This window comes from Trichechus manatus, unplaced genomic scaffold (assembly GCF_000243295.1).
Source record: "Trichechus manatus latirostris isolate Lorelei unplaced genomic scaffold, TriManLat1.0 scaffold00207, whole genome shotgun sequence".
NCBI classification, from domain to species: Eukaryota; Metazoa; Chordata; class Mammalia; order Sirenia; family Trichechidae; genus Trichechus; species Trichechus manatus.
The window spans coordinates 1,891,990-1,914,277 of NW_004444143.1; the positions used below are offsets into that span (position 1 = coordinate 1,891,990).

A 22,288-nucleotide genomic window follows, 5' to 3' on the forward strand; every position below is an offset into this window, starting at 1 on the left:
TTGGTTAGCAGCTGAACACTGCATCCCGCAGCCACCTTGGAAACCTTAGCCAGGGCACCCCCTCCCCAACCTTGAGGTCCAACCAGCCATATACAGTGTCTTCCCGTCCTGGCTCCTCCTTCCCTCTAAGCCTCTGGCTTCTGCCCTCTGCGCCTCAGCCTCAAGGGCCCCTCCCCGGCTGTCAGTGCCCCCGCATCCAGGTTCCCAGATACCCTGGAACAACAAGGCTTTGGCCCTCACCTCATACTTCTCCGGCACCCCAGAGGCACGGAAGTTGCTGCTGAACAGGACAGGGGGGTTGTCCCCCGCTGAGAAGCTGGGACTCTCTGTCACATTCTTTCTGCAGGGGAGGACACATCAGCCCCAGTGGGACCCCTGTCCCCTTCTCCCTTCCCTACCTCCACCCTCATCTACCTTAGGACTTTGGCCCAAGAGACCCCACAGCTACTCCCTCCCATACCTCTAAGATGGGACAGACAGCTTCTCCAGCGTGACATCCATCCTGTCTACCACTGCCTGTCCGCCCGCCCGCCCCATCTTGTGGGCCCCTGCCTAACTGGGGATGAGCCACCTGGCCCTGGTCTCTGCCAAGTTCCAGGACCCAACCTAGCTTCTCTGGCTTCCCCATATATGCTCTGGGTCTGTCTGTCCCTCTTGCTGCCAGGATGTGGAGCAGGGAGATGAACTCATTTTCAGGACAGCTGACGAGTGTGTGCCACAAAGAATAGAAATAACGGCAGCCGAGTCGTACCAGGTGGGTGTGGTTTGGGGCTGGCAAGCCTTTTTGTGTGCCACAGACGTTTGCGACTGTTGGGACTTCTGGAACCAACAGTGAGTGATGCTGTGGCTGCAAGCTAAGGGTACCTGGTCTTCCCCATCACACGAGGCTTGTTGGGGAGGCTTCTTGGATGTCAGGGAGGCGAGGCAGTAACATAGAAGGTGGGGAAGCTGGGCGATGAGTCGTGTAAAGCGCTCAGCCCGGGGACTAGCACGCCCCTGACCAACAGCAGCTTACGTCAGCAGGAGCCCTCTCTGCTCCATCTAGCTGCGTTCTCAGAGAAAGATCTAACACCACCACCACTACCCCGCCCCACACACACACACGCAGGGCTGCCCTGCCGTGCCCACCCCTCAGACTTCAAACCCCCTTGGAGACCCCAGCGTGGGAGGCACACTCACTTTCTTCGAGTCTGTGTAACGTAGCAGACAATGGCAATGAGGATGGCGAAGGCCACCACGGCTCCCACGGGCCCAATCTTGGCCCACATCAATCGGTCTGAGGACAGAGAAGACCCAGGCGCTCTCAGGGCTGCTGGCGGTAGTGGGCACACCTCGGTCTTAGGCAACGGGCCGGGGCAGGGGTGGCAGTCAAAGTACAGAATTGGCACATCCTTGACTGACTGACCAGCATGGAGACCCTGGACCCCCTTCAGTCGCAGGAGGGCCCAGGGGAAGGGTCAGTAAAGTGAAGCAAAGTCAAGGCAGTTGCTTCGTACCGACTGGAAAGGGAATCTTCTGGCGTTTTATCAATCTGCATAGCATGAGCCACGCTTAGTGGCTGATTGTCAGCCTTGGGAAGAGGAGCTTGGACCCAGTGGGAGCCCCCACTCTCCCTGTGGCCCCCACCCCAAGGCCACACCACTCACGGGCTCCCTGGAAGGGCAGTTCCAGGCTCTTGGTGCCGTAGAGGTTTCTGGAGGTGCAGATGACCCGGGGTGGGGCCTGGGCCTGACCGCGCAGCGTGAGGATGCTGGTGAGCAGGAGGCCGCTGCGCTCCGAGTACACAAACTCCCTCTCTGTTTCGTTCACCGTCACATTGCGTGAGGGCAGCTCGAAGGCCACGGAGGGCTCTGGGTTGGCCTTCACCACACACAGGCACTGCACTGTGTCTCGGGCCGCTGCACAGTGGGACTCCAGGAGGATTATGGGGGCAACTGTGGAGGCAAGACTGAGAGTAGGCTGAAGACAAAGGAGGCTGGGCCTCTGGGGGCTCCTTGACCCGAGGGCAAGGCCAGGAAGGCCAGCGCGGCGGGGCGGTGGCTACCTCACAGAGGTGAGCTGCATTTTCCCCTTTGCAATATCCCTTGCACTGTTCCTAACTCGGTTCACCTTCACAGATCGTGGTGCTCCCCTACGCGAAACCTTCCAGCTGCTCCCTGGGTCACTGAGAATACGGGTCGCAGCCTACAAGGCCCTGCAGGACCTAGCCACTCTCTAACCACCTCCTCTCATCCTCGATCATTCCTTTTCAGTTGTGCTGGCCTCCTTGCTGTTTCTCAAACTCATGGAGCTTTTTCTGTGTTTCTCCTTCTGCCTGGAACACTTCCGTGGCATACCTGCCAAGCCTACTCCCGCACTCTGCACAGGTCTCTGCTCAGATGATACCTCTTTCCCTGACCACCCCATACAAATTGTACCCTGCTTCGCTGCTAACCAAAAGCTCAGTAGTTCAAATCCACTAGCTGCTTCTTGGAAACCCTATGAGGCAGTTCTATTCTGTCCTATAAGGTTGCTATGGGTTGGAATTGACTTGACGACAACAGGTTTCTGGTTAGATTTCTCTCATCATGGAGCCCTGGTGGCGCACTGGTTAAGAGCTCGGCTGCTAACCGAAAGGTCTGCAGTTCAAATCCACCAGCTGCTTGGTAGAAATCCTATGGGGCAGTTCTACTCAGTCCTATAGGGTTGCTATGAGTCGAAATTGACTTGACCGCAAGGGGGAGTCCCTGGGTGGTGCAAACAGTTAACGCGCTCGGCTGCTAACTGAAAGGTTGGTGGTTTGAGAACACCCGGAGGCACCTTGGAAGAAAGTCCTGGCGATCAGCTTCTGAAAAATCAGTCATTGAAAACTCTATGGAGCACAGGTCTAGTCTGACACCAAGAGTCGCCACGAGTCGGAATGGACCCAACAGCCGCTGGTTGTCCATCATCATGGGCTCCCTGTCCCGCTCAGGTTGTCTCCCAAGCACTCATGCTTACCTGTGTTACGTTCAGCTACAGTTGGTCTCTTAGTTTCTTGAGGACAGGGTCTTGCTGTTTGTCTCCCCTCTGTCCCTCACACCTAGAACATGGCTTTCGCATAGCAGGAGCTCTGTATCACTTGTAGGGTGAGTGACCAGATTCTCCCCTCCCCAGCCTGGTCTCATACACAGACCGTCGGCTCCTTTCTGGCACCCAGCCTCTGCCCTCCCCTTTGGGTCTCTCCTGTAGATGTCCCCTTGAGTCAGACATCTCACAGGACTCCCCACTGCTGCTAGCACCAGAGATGGTTGGTTGAGCTTGGCTTTGCTGCTGTTTGTATTACAAAATGCATTGGTGGTTTTTTTTTTGGTTTTTGCTTTTCTTTCATTTTCCAAGATATAAAATTATATTAGAACAGCCTTTTAAAACCATCTTCTCTTTCCCTGCTAGAGAATCAGATACCCCCACCCTCTGCTCACTCTAGACTGAGCACTAAAAAAAAAAAAACCACTGCCGTCGAGTCGATTCCGACTCATAGAGACCTTATAAAATAAAGCAGAGCTTCCCCATAGGGTTTCCAAGAAGCAGGTGGTGGATTTGAACTGCCAAACTTTATGTTAGCAGCTCAGCTCTTAACCACTGCACCACGAGGGCTCCAGACTGAGCTCTAGTTCTCAATAAATAAATTTTTTAAAAAAATTATATGTCCCAAATTCCGTTTATGCAGACAAGCATCATGCTTGCTGTGTGTTAACTAATTAACACACCACGTAGCAAATTAATAGCAACAAGCTGACAGTGATTGATAATTTCTTTTAAACAGCAACAATGAAAAAACCCTTCCACTCAAGACCGCACTGCTGGCACTCTGGTGACAAAGTGTCCCTCCTGGTGGCTGTGGAAGTGTGACACCCTGGCTGGGCATGTGTCCTTGCAGCTTCATGGGTGGCCTGGGAGACCTATGAAACCTGGCATGACGCTAGAGAAGCTCCGAGTCATACAAACAATGGAGAGCTTGGGGCGAGACAGCTTAGATATGAATCCCAGGTCCGCCACCCACCAGCTGGCTGGCCTAGGTCAGCTCACTCAGCTTCCCTGGGCCTGGGAGAGGGAGTCTTATCTGTACCCATTGCCGTTGAGTCGATTCCCACTCACAGCGACCCTACAGGACAGAGCAGAACTGCCCCATAGGGTTTCCAAGGAGCGGCTGGTGAATTCCAACTGCCGACGTTTTGGTTAGCAGCTGAGCTCTTAGCCACTGTGCCACCGGGGCTGGTACTTAACTCACCGGGGGCCACGGGGACTCCTCAGACAGGTGCCTGAGCGTGTTGCAAACTGTCCAACATACCATCCAGGAACCTATTGTTAAGTAGAACAATTCCAGCAGAGGGAGTCGTGAAGGAAGCCTTGGCAGCGGGCCTGCTTGGCCAACGTCCAGACTGAGTTGAAAGTTGAGTGGCACTCAACCAAGGTTTGCTGCCCCGCTCTCTTTACACAGCAGAGGTCAGTGACTTACCTTGGAGCGTATGTGAGATAGTGAGGAGGGGGGTGTGTACAGGTGTTTCCACTGGATTCTCTAGGGTACCTCTGACCCTTAAATCTTAAGAACTTGGGGTGTGAGTAATAGGGAAGAAGAGAGCGTCAGAAGGGGAGGCTGGGCGAGGATGACATGTATGGAGAAAGAGGATACCACACAGTCTGTACGCCACGATCACATTAGATGCTGCAAGGGAGCAGAGACTGGGAGGAAACGCACCCAAAGATTAAAGTCAGCAGCTGCGTGGGCGGCCATAGCTTTGCTGTGGAAGATGGTGTTCCAGGAATAATCTGTATCTACCAAATCAGACCAAACCTGCTGCCTTTGAGTGGATTCCAACTCATAGCGACCTTACAGGACAGAGTGGAACGGCCCCATAGGGTTTCCAAGGAGGGGCTGCTGGATATGAACTTCTGACCTTTTGGTTAGCAGCCGAGCTCTTAACCACTGTGCCACTGGGCTCCCGGTTTCTACCACATACTGATTATTGAACATGTACTGTGCAGCAGGCACTATATTGAGTGCTTTGCATGTTGAATCTCACTGAATCTTCTAGCAAATGTGTGTGGTGGGGAGCAATGTAGGAGGGGTAACTGAGGCCCAGAGAGGTGAAGTCGGGTGTGCAGGGTCACACGGCTGGTACGTGGCAGAGCGGGGATATGAATCTGGGTCGTCCTAACTCTAGATGCCATGCCCTAAGCTGTTGGAGCTGTGTTTGGTAAACCAGAAGACAAAAAGGACAGTGATATTGTCGAACGTAAACTGAGCAGTTACTGTGTGCCAAGCCTTTGTGCTGCCAACCTTTACTTGCATTATCCAACCCTCGCCAATCCTCATAAAGCAATACTTTTATTATCATTCCTCGTTTTACAAAGGAAGGAACACAGGCCCAGAGAGGTAAAGAAACTTTCCCAAAGCGACGTAGCTAGTAAGAGGCAGAGCCAGGAGGAGAAATGGAAGGGCCTGCCCTGGTGGTGTAGTGGTTAAGAGCTACGGCTGCTAACCCAAATGTTGGCAGTTCAAGTCCACTGGCTGCTCCTTGGAAACCCTATGGGGCAGTTCTACTCTGTGAGTCAGAATCAACTTGATGACAATGGATTTGGTTTTGGGTTTTTTGGTATCCTCTTGAGATGCTACGTCAGAGCTGAGGAGGAAGCCAGGGAGCTGGGAGTGACGGATGTGAGAGATCCCAGATGGAAGTCGCTGGAGGACGGGATGTCAGGCTGGGACTTGGGGGCTTTGACCAGGAGGGACTGTGAGGGGTGGGGCGATGCTGTGGAACAATGGGTTGAATTTTCAAGACAGTTAGCTTTTTATGTGCATCCGTCTCACCTCCATGCCTGTACCATATCTCATGATAAGCTTGGGGTCCTCTTGGGCCTGCCGCCTCCCACAGAGCCACACAGCCCTCTGCACACAGCAACTGCTCGATCACTATGTTCTCATGGAATACCAGAGGATGCGGCCAACGTGGGGAAGTAGAGAAGAGTGGAACCAGAATGCCTGGATTCGAATCTCAAATTCTGCCGTTTCCTAGCTGTGTGACCCTGGGGAAGTGTCATAACCTGTCAGTCTCAGTCTCCCCTTCTGTGAAATGGGACTGTCATAGAACCGCCCTCATGGGGACGTCATGAGGACAACATGAGTGCGTGCCTGTACAGTGCTTCCAGCAGTGCCTGGTACCTAGCGGTGCCCCACAAGGACCAGGTGGTGTCACAGTTATTGTTTTAGTTAATGAGAAGGCGGCAGTGGCCACAGGATCCAGAAATCTCCTTGGCCAAGAGCCCACCTCAGGATGTTGGGGACAGTATTCTCAGGTGGGACATTTCCTTGCTGTGGATTCAGTGTCCCTCCCGTCTCCATCCTAGTCTGCTGGTGGCAAAGCCACCCAGGTGCTCTCCAGTAACCTAGGCATCCCCAACGCACCATCCACCCCAGCAAAGAGAGAGAGTCCCACCAGCCATCCCTCATGGGGGTGAGAAGAAGACAGGCACTCACACTCCACAGAGAGGTTGAAGGCCGTGGCCCTCTGGCCATACTGGTTCTCTGCCACACACCAGTACTCTCCGCCATCTTCAGGCGTGACGGCCGGCAGCTCCAGCTGCAGCTCACTCTCGTAGATGACAGTGGCCAGGATCTGCTTCTCCTTGAAGATGGTCAGGATGGGGTCCGGGTTGCTCTGTGTGGAGCACAAAATGGAGACCGTCTCCCCCTCCACAGCCACCATCGTCCCATTCACCGTCGGCTTCCAGGGTGCATCTAGGGGACAGGAAGATTGGGAGTCAGAAGATGCCTCTTCTGTCAGCCACCCCCACCCCTAAATGTGACCTCAGACACCCCAAACATAGCCCAGCAGCTCAGGTAACCCCAGTCCTGGCTGTCTTGTTTACAAGAGTGGGGACTCTGCAGCCAGAGGGTCTGTACGTGAATCATGGCTCTATCTTTGCCCATCTGTGCATTCACATGTGACTTAAGCTCTCTGGGCCTCCGTTTTCTTATCTGGAAAATGAGCTTAATGATAGTGCCAGCCTCATAGGGATGCTCACTCAACGTTCACTGAGCACCTACCAAGTGTTGGAGCTCTGGTGGTGCAGTAGTTAAGAGCTTGGCTGCTAACCAAAAGGTCGACAGTTCGAATCCACCAGCTGCTCCTTGGAAACTCTACGGGGCAGTTCTACTCTGTCCTACAAGGTTGCTATGAGTCAGAATCGACTCCATGGCAATGGGTTTGATTTTTGGTTTACCAAGCATCAGGCACCATTCTAGCTTAAGCAAGGTAGATAGAGACTCCTGCCCATGTGGGTAGATGTTACGTAAGTAAATGTAACATAGAGTTGGCAAACGGGGGTGATTTGGAGAAACATTAAGGGTTGGGGGTGATCACAGTTCTACACTGAGTGGTAAAGGAAGGCTTCCCTGAGACTGGAAGGAGGTGCGAGCCAGCCCTGGGATGCCTGGGGGAAGAGCATTTGTGTGAAGCACTCAGTAAATGTTAGCTCTGGCAGTCCTTATTATCCCAGCCCTGAGCACTTTGCCTTAATAAATATTTGCTAATGAATGAATGAATGACCTTTACTTGGTTCCTAGCTAAGAATCCTGTCCTGACCAGCCCTTCCTCCCCCGCCCCATAACGTATATGTGCGCACACAGGGTTGGTGAGGCCGAGGTTCCTCTCGACTCTCCCGTTAGAATACACAGGGCCCACTTCAAAATGCAGATTCCTGGGCCCTGGCCCAGACCTACCCCATCAGACTAGTTAAGGGCCGTCCCAAGAAAACAATTTAACAGACTTTCCTAGGAGACACAGGCCACACCTATGTCCTTCCCATTCTTGTCCTCAGGTAAGAGGAATGCAGGGTAGGTGTTGGCCAGATGCTCGGGAAAGGAATGAATGAGCATATTAATCTGCAAGGCCCCCTCCGTCTTCCCCTCCACAGTGTTTATGCCCGTCACGGCGTCCGGGCCCAGCCCCCACCTAGCCCAGGACGGGGTCAGTCTCCCCTTCTCTGTCTGCTGCAGGGTGTGGGCACTCAGGACCGGTGACTCACACATGACGCTCAGCCCCACGGTGCGGTTGTCCTGGCCATAGGCATTCTCTGCCAGGCAGGCGTAGACACCATCCTCCCCAGGGGTCACCTCATCCAGCTCCAGGAGCAGGCTCTCGGCCACGGCCTCCCGGAGCACTGTCCCATCCCGCATCCAGGTCAGCAGCGGGGGAGGGTTGCTGTCAGCCCCACAGAGCAGGCTGACGTGGGAGCCCTCGATGGCCTCCACAGAGGAGTTCATGTCCACAATCACCGGGGGGTCTGAGGCCGGTGACACAGCAGGGTCAACGGCCCTGCGCCTCAGACCCCGCCCCCGCCCCACCTTTCCCCCGCCCCGCCCACATCCTGAGCCCACCCCCCCCGGCCCCTGACCCCGCCCCCCGGCCGCACCCTGGCTCACACTTGACGTCCAGGCTGGCATAGCCCTCGAACTGCAGGGTGGTGTTGGGGAAGGAGGCCTGGCAGCCCAGCCGGTGGCCGTTGGCCTCCCTAGTGGGGGTGAAGTGCAGCAGGGACATCTGCACCCAGGTGCCCTCATCCTCACGCAGCCGACCCAGCACAGCCGGCTCCCCCAGCCCCTCGTGGCCCAGCCAGCTCAGCTCTGGGTGCAGTTCTGGGCAGTTGTCAGGCACCATGCAGCTGACCTCCACCTCCGTGCCTGCCACCACCTCTGGGGGGACCACGATGTTGGGGGTGTCTGTGTGAGATGGGAAGAGGAAAGTTGAGGAAGAAGCAGCATTGAGTTACTGGACACCCCTCCCCAGCTTGTCCAACTCCATTTCTGGCACCTCATCTCCTCCCCTACCTCTAGACTCAGAATTCCTTACAACCTTTCCTCCCCGCAGTTACCCTTCACCTGGAATCCCTCCCTAATGGTCTGAAAACTTGAAAGTGTTTAACTTGCTCAATCCTTCCAGTAATGCTGTAAAGTGGGTGCTATTATTACGTTCAGTGTGCAGTTGAGGAAACCAAGGCCACAGTAGTACTGGGCAGAACTGGGCTTCAGCTCTGTCCCTCTATTTTCAGCGTCTGTGCTCTTGGCCCTATATTATATTCCTTAAGACACGGTTCTCCTCCCCATGTTTGTTTTGGCTTACCCTTCCACCGCGCGCGCGTGCGTGTGTGTGTGTGTGTGTGTGTGTGTGTAGCGCGTCCTGGAGGTTTGTCTGCATCTGGCTGGGCCTATGGAGTCTTGTTCTGCACCAGGCGGTCATCTGGTTCCTCAGATAGACTTGGTGCTGATGGGGAACCTGGGTCTAAGGGCTCCAGGCAGTGGGGCCTTTCAGAAATCAGGCAGGGGGCTTGCTGCTCTCATAGCCAAATCTGCCCCTCTGATGCAATTTACTTGGCCTAAATGGCTTTTTAAAAAATATCTGAATTAATGGCCACCAAAAAAACCAAACACATTGCTGTCAATTGTGACTCATAGCAACTCTATAGGACAGAGTAGAACTGCCCCATAGGGTTTCCAAGGAGAGGCTGGTGGATTTGAACTGCCGACCTTTTGGTTAGCAGCTGAGCTGTTAACCAGTGCACCACTAGGGCTCAGAATTAGTGGCCGATGTTTAAGAATTAAATGTTGTCTCTGGGTGATGCAAATGATTAAGCACTCTACTACTAGCTGAAGGGTGGGCCGTTCAAACCCACCCAGAGGCGCCTCAGAAGACAGGCCTGGCAATCTGCTTTCGAAAGGCCACAGCTTTGAAAACCGTATGGAACAGTTCTACTCTGCACACGTGGGGCTGCCATGAGTTGGGATCGCCTCCATGGCAACTAAGAACAACCATAACATTTAAGAATGGGGAGATTACACCAAAAAAACTCACAATTCTGGTTTCTCTTGAAAAATGGGAACAGGACTGGGCCAGCATTCCCATTTAGAGTGTTAGGCGGGGCTGGGTGTCCTGCGGCCGGCACTGCCCTGAGCCCTTGGCCGCTATTAACCTATTTTGGTAAGTGCTGTTCTTATCCCCATTTTACAGAAGAGGAAACTGAGGCCCAAGTGAACTAAGTAACTTGCCCAAGGTTACCCAACTAATGCAAAGATCCAAAGCTCCCGCCCCTAAGCCCTGGGCCCCACTGTCTTATCTTCCAAGTGTTTCTAGAAGAATGTCAGAGCCACCCTATGAACAGCAGAAGGAAACCCTGCCCGGTCCTGCGCCATCCTCACAATCCTTGTTATGCTTGAACCGATTGTTGCAGCCACTGTGTCAATCCATCCCATCGAAGGTCTTCCTCTTCTTCGCTGACCCTCTACTTTACCAAGCATGATGCCCTTCTCCAGGGACTGGTCCCTCCTGATAACACGTCCAAAGTACGTGAGACGTAGTCTCGCCATCCTTGCCTCTAAGGAGCGTGCTGGCTCTACTGAGCCCCCATTTCCTCAGCACAGGAAGCTATTTGGGGCCCCACTCTGATAGTTTCTGTCATTGACAGGGCCTGTGTGGACACTGAGGTTTGCACCCTGCAGCTAAGTGACACTTCTCTTGAACCGGACCTCCCAGAGAGGGGCGCTGGGCAGGACTTCCTGCTGCCCCCAGCCCACCCCGGCACTGCCCCCAGACCAAGTACCCGCCCCACCCCTGGAGGACTCACTGATGATGTCCAGGACGCTGTGCTCTGAGAAGGTGTACTGGTTGTAGCCCCCCAGGTCTCCCCGGAAGTAGTACTTGCCACCCAGCTCGGGGCTGAGGTTGCTCAGCAGGAGCGTGCAGTTGCGCAGACCCAGGTCCCCCAGCAGGCGGCTGCGGCCCTGGAAGCTCTCGTGGACAACTTGGGTGCGGGACTTGAAGACCACTGGGGGGTAGTTCTTGGGGTAGGGGCTGTTGAAGTACCAGACGCCATGCACCACGGCGGGCCGCAGCTCATCGGGGAAGTCAAAGCGGCAGGGGATGGAGACACACGTACCCTCGAAGGCAGAGATGGACAAGGGCATCCAGGCCCCCCAGTGGCCCCCTCGAGAGGCTGTGGGCGAGCAGGGCTGCTGAGGCTGAGAGACACGTCCCCCCCCAGACCTCCCCGCTCCTGCTCCTGCTGCCTTCCACCAGCCTGGTGGTGCAAGGAGCCGCAGGAAGAACCCAGCTGCTCAGGGGCTAAGGTCCCTGGCTGCCCAGCACCCCCCAGCCGTTACCTGAAATCATAATCCAAAACAAGGGCAGCGCCGTGAGGAATATCATTTTGTACAGCAAGTGAGCAATAGCTGGAGAGAGAAGAGGAGAAGGTTAAAGGCCAGGGGAAGCGAAAGGAGATGCTTCGGCCAAGGCTTCAGCAAGGGGCCTGCTCAGACATTAGTCGCTGCTGCTATTATTCTTTACAATATCAAACACGAACACTGCATTGGCCACGTGCCAGGCCTGTGTTTACTCATTTGGTCTCTTTGAAGTAGGTGCAATGATTATCCCCATTGTATAGCTGCAGTCCAGAAAAGTTAAGTAGCTTGTCCAAGGCCACACAGCTGGTAAGTGGCAGAGCTAGGATTCAAGCCTGGCTGCCTGGCTCCCAGTCTGGAGCCTTAACCACCAAGTTGTCCTGTCTCTACATGACAGTGATGTGCTGATAATCATCTTCTTCCCCATCACGGCCCTGGGGATCTCCAGAAAGGAGAGCCAAGGCTGGACCAGCGAAGAGCGGGGAGTGGGGAGGAGGAAGGGGAGGTTGGCACCCTGCCTCTCACCTCAGTCTCCCTGAGTTGGGAATGTCTTCTGGTCCCGCTTGAAGCCGTCAGCCAGCCAACCTAGAACAACAGTCAGACAGGTACAAGGGGGTGGTGAGCTGGACACCCACAGTCTCCTTCTTTCCGTATCCACCATGGATTACAGGACCAGCCTGCTGTGCCGCTGCTGACGAGTCCTCTGCCGCCTTTGATTGCTTGAGCCTCTCCCACACAGCCTCGCAGCCTCGCAGCCACTCTGCACAGCAACCCCTCCGTCTCCTGAGCCCGAAAGTGGGAGAAGTCTGGGGCGACAAAGGGGAGTGGCAGAGCGGTGGGGAGGGGGATAGTGGTGGGGTGGCGTGGTGAGTGGGGCGAGGGAGCAGATGTCCCACGGCTGGGCGCTGGGGGTGGCAGGCAGGGACCGGGTCCCATCAATGACTGGGTTTCACAGCATCAGCATTCCCAACATGCCGTGTGAATTCCTGCCGCCCTCTCCCTCCCCACAGATGGCCCCTGGTGTCCCCACCCTCAACAGAGGCCAGCACCCCGGTACAAAAGAGCCCTGTTCCCTCAGGGTGAGGCTGCCTCATCCCAGGGGACTTCTAGGGTAGGTGGGTGGTGAGGGAGGGGGCAGCCACTCCTGGCTAGGCTCTGAGTGCGGCCAGGAAGGACTGGGGCGGGAGGTGAGGAGCTGCCTCCGGATCGAAGCCAGGATTCCCAAGTGGCTGCATTTCCCTGCCCTCTCCACCCTCTTCCCATGTACACATGGAAGTCAGATGCGTGCAAACACGGGTGGGACATGTGACAGGTTTAGATCCAGCTAGTCAGAGCAGGCTCACACAGCAGAGACTCGTCGGACACCCAGACAGGCCCCTGTGCCCGGCACACACACAGTCACAGATGCAGACCTGGACCGCCTGTCCTCCCATCCGTCACACCGGACAGACATGGGCATGACACTCAGGTGCACACACACACACACACACACACACCCCGAGGTGTAGAGGGACAGATCCACCATGTGCCGACGGACACGTGGCAGGCTCACGCACCTGTGCCCGGAAGACAGGATTCAGACCGAGCTGAGGCCGGGCACGTGGCCTGGGCTGACGTGGGAAACAAACACAGAGACTGTGCATTCTCAACCGGGGCAGACGTTGGTTCTTGGGATGGGTAACTTCTCAGATGCTGCAATGATTTGTGGCCCTTTCAAGAGCTACCGTACATAACCGTATATACGGTGTATCTGCAGTCTTAGAACTTCACGGCAGGAGGCGGCGCCGGCAAGGGGCAATTTGGTAAAACTTTGTCTGAAAAGCCCCCTTCCAAAACCAAACCAAGCCCGTTGCCGTCGGATAGAGACTGACTGACAGTGACCCTACAGGACAGAGTAGAACTGCCCCATAGGGTTTCCAAGGAGCGGCTGGTGGATTCGAACTGCCGACCTTTTGGTTAGCAGCTGAGCTCTTAACCACTGCTCCACCAGGGCTCCAGAAAGTTTCCTAGGGAGACAATAGTACGGAAACGGTTGAGAAACACTGACGTCCACTAGGCTTCACGCAGGGGAGGTGGATGTGTGCCCTAGCAGGTACACTCGTGCGCGTGCACACACACACACACACACACACACACACACACACACACACACCCCTGTTGTGAGCCCAGATGCGGGAAGCTGCTCACTCACAGCTCACTGCCCCTGCCATCTCCTCGATGGCAGAATGCAGATGTCTGATCACCTGGCCGTCCTTCTGCTCTTCACCCAGTCCCAGACCACTTCCATCCCCATCTTTTCCAAACTTGGGAGCTTCGGGCCAGCTGTGCCTACAGAACCTCCAGCCACATGGGGTGCTGAGGAGGACCCCTGTTATTTCCCTTTATGGTTTCTCCCCAAAGCCCTGTCACTGTCCCTGCCATGTCCCCAGCCCATCCCCAAAGCCAGTGTCCTAAATCAGTGGCAGTTCACAGTGACAGTCCACCCTCCAGGCACCTCACCTGGCGCACGCCCCTGGGCCCCTGCCCCGTGGCTCCCGCCGTCACCCCCAGCCCTGTCTCCCCCGCAGTACTCACTGCGATGCACCTGCTCCTGCACCCTCTGCCCCGCTGGCCGGCCCAGCTCACAGTCCCCGACCTCCCAGGGTCTAGGCCCCCACTTGTCGGCCCCTCCCCTGCCCCCCGGGTGCCAGGGGCCGCCTGCCTCCAGGGCCCAGCTCCTCCCTGCCCCTGGGGGAGGGGGGCACAAAGGGGCCCTTGTCACCACGGGGCTCGGACTGGGCAGCCTGACGCCTGGGTTCTCCTAGCTCCTTCCTGGAGAGGATTGAGGAGGGGGATGGCTGCCTCACTCACTCCCCCCTCCTCCATCACCATGCACCCTGATTCTGGGTCCCTGGGAGAGGATTCTAATCCCTCTAGAAATTCCAGGTTGAGGACAGAAGGCTTTGTCCTCCGCTGCTGAGGAATCTTGGTGGCAATGCTGGGTGTCATCCCGGTCCTGAGAAGCCAGCAGAGGCCGGTGTGGGCAGGAGGAGGAGACAGGACCTTCCCACACTCGGACTCAGTGTCACCTCCACTCTGTCTACAATCATTTTCCCTCAGTTCCTCTGGGTCCACTCAGCCTGGTCTATTTTCTCCCAGGTTCTTACTGCCATCTGAAGTGATGTGTTATGTATTAATTGTCTCCTCTCCTCCGGACATGGACCCCTGGTGGTGCAGTGGTGAAGAGCTCGGCTGCTAACCAAAAGGTCGGCAGTTGGAATCCACCAGCCGCTCCTTGGGAACCCAGTGGGGCAGTTCTCCTCTGTCCTACAGGGTCGCTAGGAGTCGGAATCGACTTGACGGCAACGGCCTTGGCTTCCTTGTTTTTGTTTTTTCTCCTCAGAACACACCCTCCGTGAGGGCAGCAGCTTTTATTCTCAATCTATCCCGGCTTGTAGAACAGCTCTGGGCACAGAGCTAAGCGTAATCGATGTAGAGAGGGTGGATGAATGTGCTCCTCAGGTACTCTGTGGCACCTACTGACTGAAGGCCTTTGCGCATGTTGCTCTTCCCCCTGGAAAGCTCTCCCCACCCTACCCCACTCCCCACTCTGCCGCAGACCGCAGCCGCTCCTCTTTCAGGCTCCTCAGCTCAGACCTCCTGCTCTGGAAGCTGTTCCTGACTCCCTCACCAAGCCAAGCCCCTCCACTTAAATGCTGTCTTTTCTCTCCACAACGCTCAGCCCGTTTGTCTGTTTGCACGCTCTGTGTGCCGAATCATGCGCTAGCTTCCCCACTAGCACAGAGCTCCAGAGGGCAGACTTTCTGTTTGTCTGTCTGTCTTGTTCACCATTGTGTCCCCTAGAAGACTGCCTGGTGCACAGAAGGTGCTCGACAAGGGCTGCCGTGACTTTTGGGGCTGTGAGGACCCTCCATGTACAAATTCCATAGTAAGCCTACTGCTGCCTCAGCCCCACCCATTGCAGGAGGGCGTACGGAGGGGGAAACTGGGGTCAGTGTGGTTAAGTGCGGTAGTGACTTGACCACGTGCTGTTCAGTCCCATTGTGTGTCCTCTGTCGTCCTCCATGCCAGAGCGGTGGAGAGGGAGAGAGGGTCCTTTCTCCCAAGGGAGAACCCAGGAGTGAGAGGTGGGGAAATCCCTCAGACCAGGGAGTCAGGAGCAGGGAAGCTGGGAGAGGGAGGGGAGTCCCACCCCTTCCTCAGGCTTCATGATGTCAGCCTCTGCCCGTGCCTTTCCCAGTTAGGGACAAAGGCCTATTGAGAGCGGGGTGGCGCTTGAACACTTGGGTCCTGGGGAAGAGAGGGGCCTGGTGCCTGAGCTTTGGGCGAGGACACCGAGATCCTGGGTGCCACGGCCTCAGAGTCAACACCAACCCTTGGGGTGGTGTGCCTGTGCAGTTCGGGACTCCGTCTCCTCTCTGGGTGTGACCTGAGGCTGCTCCTGGGCCGCAGCGTACACGCACGTGCATCCCACCAAGATCAGCGTTGGCAGCCATCGCTGAAATCGGAAATTCCCGGTCTCCAGACCACAGGAGTGAGGCCAGTGGAGTGAGTGTGGGGCTGGGTGAGGGGCTCTGGGGAACGGGAGAGCATGTGCTCTGTCTAAAGGGGTCAGCCACCCCTAGGTCCAGCTGCCCATGTTGCCAGATCACCTGATCTTTCCACAGAAGGCAGGAATCCCGATTTTTATGTGAAATGTCCTAAAGTGCTGTTGTTATTAGGTGCCGTCAAGTTGGTTCCGACTCATAGCGACCCTGCGTACAACAAAAAGAAACACTGCCTTGTCCTGCGCCATCCTCACAGTCATTGTTATGTTTGAGCCCACTGTTGCAGCCACTGTGTCAGTCCATCTCATTGAGGGTCTTCCTCTTTTTTGCTGACCCTCCACCAAGCATGATGTCCTTCTCCAGGGACTGATCCCTCCTGATAAAATGTCCGAAGTATGTGAGACGTAGTCTTGCCATCCTTGCTTCCAAGGAGCATTCTGGTTGTACTTCTTCCAAGACAGATTTGTTTGTTCTTTTGGCAATCCGTGGTGTATGCAATATTCTTCACCAATACCGCAATTCAAAGGCCTCAATTCAACTTTGGTTTTCCTTATTCATCGTCCAGCTTTCGCATGCATATGAGGTGACTGAAAACACCATGGCTTGGGTCAGGCGCACCTTAGTCTTCAGGGTGACATCTTTGCTTTTCAACACTTTAAAGAGGTCTTTTGCAGCACATTTGCCCAGTGCATTACATCTTTTGATTTCTTGACTGCTGCTTCCACGGGTGTTGATTGTGGATCCAAGTAAAATGAAATCCTTGGCAACTTCAATCTTTTCTCCGTTTATCATGATGTTGCTTAGACCAAGCCAAACTCATCTCCAACATCAAACCCTCAGGTCCACCGCTTAACACTCACCTGGGTGGCATCCAGGGCTTGAGCCAACCAAGAGGCACTTCTTCCCTCAGCCATAGCTCGTAGCTTCACACCAGTGGTCCTCAAAGTGTGGCCCCTGGACCAGCAGCATCCGTATCATGTGAGAACTCGTTAAAAATACAAGTTCTTGGCCCCAGCCTGCACCTACTGAATTGGGATTACTAGTGGTAGGACCCAGAAATCTGTATTTTAACAAGCCTGCCGGGAGATTCTGATGCCCACTAAAGTTTGAGAACCTCTGCTTCACACGGTCTCCCGTCTCTAGGACCACCTTGGAGAAACTGCTTGCTAAGATGTGAGAAGCACACCGGTGTCATTAAACGCAACTAGCAATTTGAAATTTCCCACCTCTTAGGTATTTACCACCCTCCCCTCTTAACACCGGTAGCCCCCATCTTACGATGTATTTGAGTTACCATGAACTGTACTTACTTCAGCCTCTTTTTTTCTTTTTAGTACACCTTATTGTTAGTAATATGTACTACAATCAGTGTTGCAGCGTATAATTTGCTGATGTCACCATTCTCAGATGTTCACTCACAGATGTCCAATGTTATGATTTACTGTTCAAAACACTGCCGTGTAGCAGCTATAAAAACTTAAAAAAAAGAAACACTCCACTTATGTCAGAACTAACTTAACATGGAGTTGTGGGAATGGAACCCCATTGTAAGTCGGGGACTAGCTGTGCTAATCTTTTATATGCATGAGGCATTTGATGATTTCCAGAGCAATTTCACACTCATCCCCTTGTCTGAGTAGCTCAACAGCCAGATGAGCTAACTACTCTAGAGACACTCCTCTCTCCTTTCACAGATCAGGGGGCAGAGTTTCAGAGTGGGGAGAAGCCACATGGAAGATCGGGAAACTAATAGGAGGCGGAGCTCTCCATTCAGGAGACCTCTCCTGCCAGTGCCTCAGAGGACAAGTCTCTCATAGCTTCTGAGGCAGAGGACAAAGTCGCTGGTGTGCAAGACTGATTGGGCTCCCAGGTGTGTATGAGACTGACCGGGCTCCCCATTGTGTGTATGAGACTGAGTGGGCTCCCAGCTGGGTTTATTGTGACCTACAGAGTGTTAATTTAGAAAACAAATGCCTTTAATCTCTTGCCAATATATTTTAAAAATTAGGAAATTTCACATCAAAATAAGGATTACCATTCACTTGAAAAATCAGAAGCTCTAGCCAATTTGGGTGTGCCTTTGGACATAGCAGCCATTTCCTGGAACCTCCCTCAGATGGGACCACAGACCACATCCCTCCTTCTCAATACCCAACATTGAGGCCAAATGGCTGATGCCCTTTATTATCATACTAGTGTTGTTTTCTTATGCCCTAAGAAGAAAATGAAATGCTTCCTGCAGCTCTGTTTTTCTCAAAAGTGGGAAGATCAGATAGAGAGGTGTACAGTTTTCAAGAACGGGAGAACTTAATTCCCTGTGGAGGTGAAGAATATTCTTATGCATTTCATGTGCAAAGTGGGTCCTTGTTGAGAGAATGTAACTTCAGATGCCCCTATTTAACAAAGCCAGCAAGCCTCACTCATTTACTGTACCTGTCTGGTCCCTGAAGTCCTGCGGTTCTCAAAGTTTTGGGTCTACAGGACCCCTTTACACTCTTAAAAATTATTGAGGACCCCAAAAATCTTTTATTTAAGCGGGTTATACCTATAGTTGTTTAACATATTAGAAATTGAAACTGGGAAAGTTTGAAAGCACAAGCTACACAAGCACACAATCGGTTGGCCATCAGTGATGATATCACTTGTCATGTTGCCTCTAGAAAACTCCACTGTACGCTCGTGATAGTGAATGAGAGTGAAAAAAGCAAGTAGCGTCTTAGTAGTTTCCACTCTGTGGACCCCAGAAGGAGTTCCTGGATCTCACTTTGAACCTTCTTGCTAGGCATTTGAGTTTGTTACCTCTGTTTTAATAAGACTTCAGGGAAAGGAAACTTTCACTTTCACCCCCTGCTGTTGCAAGGTGAATTCTAAGACTTTCGAAGGGGAGAAAGAAGAGAAAACAAATTTGTTTCACTAAGCTTCCTGCAACCCCCAACACACCCCACCACGTACTGGCCCTTGGGGGGTCAGGACGGAACAAGCCTCTGGCATAGACCCTTGGCAGGAAAAAAGGGCAACAGACACACCAGTTTGGAAAATAATCAGCTGTTTTATTCTGACCATTCACCTAGTGTTGGGGGTGGGGGTGCGGCAGGAATAAATAAAGAAGTGGGGAGGACTGGGGGGCAGGGCAGGGGGGCTCTACGCCTTGCAACACATCCCACAATTTGATTTATGACAGCAGCCACAGCAGAACACGCAGATGGGGAAGTGGGTGTCTCGGCTCCTTCGCTTCTGGATCGCAGGCTGTGGGAAGGAACACGGGCAGGGTCAGTGAGGTAGGCACAGACAGGGAAGGGAAGGGTGGGGTGGCTCAGAAGGCAGTCTCAAGTGGTCTCACCATCAAGCTGGCCTTGGCTTCAGCTGAGTCCCGGGCCTGGGGGTCTGCAAGCTGCCTTGTCTGTGAAAGAAGAGGGTATTGAAGATGGAAGTGAGCCTGGCAGAACTCAAGAGTCGCCCGTGCCCAGTAGATGGTATCCCACCGCTCAGCTGGAATCCTAGGACTGGCCTTGCTTTCTTGCTTGTCTCACCTCCCACAGGCAGTTCTCCTTCCCAAACACATCCCAGATCTGTCCCTTTCTTTGTCCACAGTTGCCACCGGTCTTCAGGACATCCTCCTCTCTTGCCTGGATGCCAGCAACAGCCTGCTAACAAGTGTCCCCGCGTCTACCCCCCCGACAATCCATTCTCCACACAGCATAGTAACTTTGACTTTGTCAGTCAGCTCATGTCTCTCGCTGTCTTAGAGCCCTTGCCCTCAGAGGAGAAACCCGGGCTTGCACAGCTGCCTGCTAGATTGTGCGTGATCTGACCCCCGCCCATCCCTTGACCTCATCTCCAAGTACATCTCCTTCACATATCAAACTGCCTGATCCTTGGGTATGCCCTGTGTTGCCCTCACTTGGAGCCTTTGCATAGTGTCCCCTTTGCCTGGAACATCCAAGCTACAGCTTCAGTGTCACTTTCTCACAAAGCAGCGTGGTTTGACTCCACCTAAAGTACCCCTTCACCCCCGCTATGGTCACTCTACCACCCTCTTTTGTTGGAGCCCTGGTGGCACCATGGTTAAGAGCTACAGCTGCTAACCAAAAAGGTCAGCAGTTCAAATCCACCAGCCACTCCTTGGAAACCCTATGGGGCAGCTCTGCTCTGCTCTATAGGGTCGCTGTGAGTTGGGATGGACTCGACAGCATGTAACAACAAACACACGTATCTTATGTTTTGTTTATTGACTAATTCCCTCACTAGCATGTAAGCGCCATAACAGCGACGAAGTCTTGTCTCGAATCTCTTTTGTTCACTGCTTTATCCCCAGCATCTTGAACAGCACTTGGCACAGTGTAGGCGCTCAAAGATCTGTGGGATTAATTAGTTTAGGGGCCCCCAGTCCCTACCGCTCAGTACCCCAGCCCTGTTCTTTAAGCAGCTCCCAGTCCCCCTTTCTCTGTCCTGGGCTCTGCCAAGTGCTTGGGTGTCCGCGGCAGTCCTCAGGACCCCTTCCCAAGGGTCTGGGTCTCCAGCCCCTGCTACCCTGCTAAGACCCATGCCCTGTGGGTTCTCACCTGGTGGGGGAGAACCGAGCCACTGGTCAGGCTGGTGAGGAGGAGGAGCAGGAGGCAGGCAGCCTGGATCTGAACGTTCATTGCCATTGCACGTCCGTCTGGCTGTCCTGCCGTTGAGTCTAGGACTTGCTGTGGTGTCTGGGGTCCAGTTACAGTCACTTTTATGGGGCCTGCTGGAGGGGTGGGGGTGTCGAGCCCCCTCCCCTTTGCCCTGCCTCATTTCCAAGAAGGTGGTGGCGCCGAGGAGGTGAGAGATAAGCGGGAACAGGTGACAGGGAACAGGGTTGTGTCACCCTCAGCCAGCGGAGGTGTGTCTTGGGGGTGGGGCAGATGGGGCCACAGACATGTGCCTCCAGCCAGCCACCTGGGGACCCTTTCTCCAACATGATGTCACCCTGTCAACCTCAGAAAAATGTCCACCTTTTTTCCCAGAAGTTGAACAGCTTGGTGAGCGGAAGCAACATACCCCCTCATTCCCACCATTCCCCGGATGCCCACAACCATGTGTAAGATGACTACCACTTTCTGGGCGCCTCAGGAGCACCTGGCGTGGTTTGGGGGAGCTTCCCGCTGCTTTGGGTTCTCTTCACACATGCGTAGATTCTGGGAGGAACCCCGGGATAGCAAGCTGCAGGGGGTCTGTGCCAGTGTGAGCTCCCAAAACTCCCCAGTGTTTTCTAAGTGTCAAAATCATAAAAGTGGTCCTGGCATCTGGAAAAGTATGCAGGAACTTCTGACCATAAAAGATAGCAGTAACAGTAATAGCTAACATCTGATGACTGTATCGTACATGCCAGGCATTGTCCTGAGCATGTGTACTGACTTCGGGGTTGACTCAGCAGGGCGCCCTGTTCTCTACAAGCAGCTCCCAGCTGCCCACGCCATCCTGAGCCCTGCCCTGCATTCAGGGGTTCTGGCTGCCTTCTCAGCCAGCCAGCCCTGACTCCTCTCAGGAGCCTCCCTGTCCCACCACCCTCTGAGACATTGTCTCCACTTTGCCGAAGAGGAACTGAAGGCAGAGAGAGGCAGTGGCCCAGCTAGCCCAGCCAGAGGCAGAGCTGGGGAGTAGCCTGGGCAGCTGGCTCCGAGGCAGCTGCTGTCAATCCCCAGGTTTTACTGCCGGCAGACACCGCAGGGTGCACGTGTGCTGGAGCCGGCTCCCCAAAGCAGACTGTGCACATCCCAGCTCTGCATTCAGGGCATCACGCTGGGGCCCTGAAATCCCCCGTGGCAGGAGTATTCACACAACAAAGATCTGCACACTTCACACCACTGGATGAGGATGACCTGAGGCGGCCTAGCTGCGGTGCCTTCAGTCCTCCACTGCCCAGGCCACCTCGCTGTGACTGTGGCCCAGAGCCTGGGTGCTTACCCACTCCCCCATCTTGCCTCTCTGCCTCAACCCTATTACCAGGGCCTGGCTGGCTGCTAACCATAAAGGTTGGCTTCGAATCCGCCAGCCACTCCGTGGAGACACTACAGGACAGTTCCACTCTGTCCTATAGGGTGGCTATGAGAATCGACTGGATGGCAACGGGTTTGCCACCAAAGCTGTCCAGGAATGAACGCTTCTTCCTGGTCTACCCAAAACCACAAAAATGGAAGGGCCCCTGCTGAGGACTGCTTCCTGCCATCTGCCTCCCCTCTCACTCCACGGCAGGCTCCTCTCTCCTGCGAGCAGACCCTCTCAAAGATGGCCTCCAACATGGAAGGCCAGGAGCAGGAGAGCAAAGAGGCCATCTGGGGAGAAGGAGGAGTGGAGAGCTCACAGAAGTCCCAGTCCTCGATCCTGGGAGCGGGTGGAACTGAACGGGGGCAGCAGAGTGAGGCAGGGTCCAGACAATGCCCACAAGGAGACACAGCAGCATCCCCCAGCCCTGCCAGGCGTCACTGCATCTCCGCTCAGGCCACGTTTCATCATCAGTCAGGGGCAGGGGTCACGGCACAGGCGCCAGAGCCACAGCCCCAGGCGACAGGCTGACGGGCCA

The 22,288-nt window shown here is 54.5% G+C and overlaps 2 protein-coding genes across 4 annotated transcripts in view; both read right to left on the minus strand.

Moving 5' to 3' along the window:
- Positions 1-14,254, minus strand: part of MAG (myelin associated glycoprotein) — a 15,638-nt gene extending 1,384 nt beyond the window's left edge. For 2 of the 3 annotated variants that reach the window (XM_004388119.1, XM_004388120.1), the window contains exons 1-10: positions 13,766-13,890; positions 11,717-11,776; positions 11,174-11,242; positions 10,639-11,007; positions 8,444-8,740; positions 8,047-8,304; positions 6,497-6,757; positions 1,647-1,934; positions 1,180-1,276; positions 241-340 (exon numbers count right to left, since the gene is read on the minus strand). In XM_004388119.1, the coding sequence (XP_004388176.1) occupies positions 241-340; positions 1,180-1,276; positions 1,647-1,934; positions 6,497-6,757; positions 8,047-8,304; positions 8,444-8,740; positions 10,639-11,007; positions 11,174-11,219 (1,716 nt within the window). In that variant the 5' untranslated portion in view covers positions 11,220-11,242; positions 11,717-11,776; positions 13,766-13,890. Of the gene's footprint in view, positions 1-240; positions 341-1,179; positions 1,277-1,646; positions 1,935-6,496; positions 6,758-8,046; positions 8,305-8,443; positions 8,741-10,638; positions 11,008-11,173; positions 11,243-11,716; positions 11,777-13,765; positions 13,891-14,243 lie in introns of those variants that run through there. The other variant, XM_004388118.1, reaches the window with a different exon arrangement.
- A 4,625-nt stretch (positions 14,255-18,879) lies between these two features.
- On the minus strand, positions 18,880-20,387 carry HAMP (hepcidin antimicrobial peptide). The gene is made up of 3 exons (XM_004388193.1): positions 20,301-20,387; positions 19,079-19,138; positions 18,880-18,984 (listed from the first exon to the last, which is right to left on the minus strand). The coding sequence occupies exons 1-3, from the start codon at positions 20,385-20,387 to the stop codon at positions 18,880-18,882; spliced, it is 252 nt and encodes an 83-aa protein (XP_004388250.1).
- Positions 20,388-22,288: the final 1,901 nt, after the last annotated feature.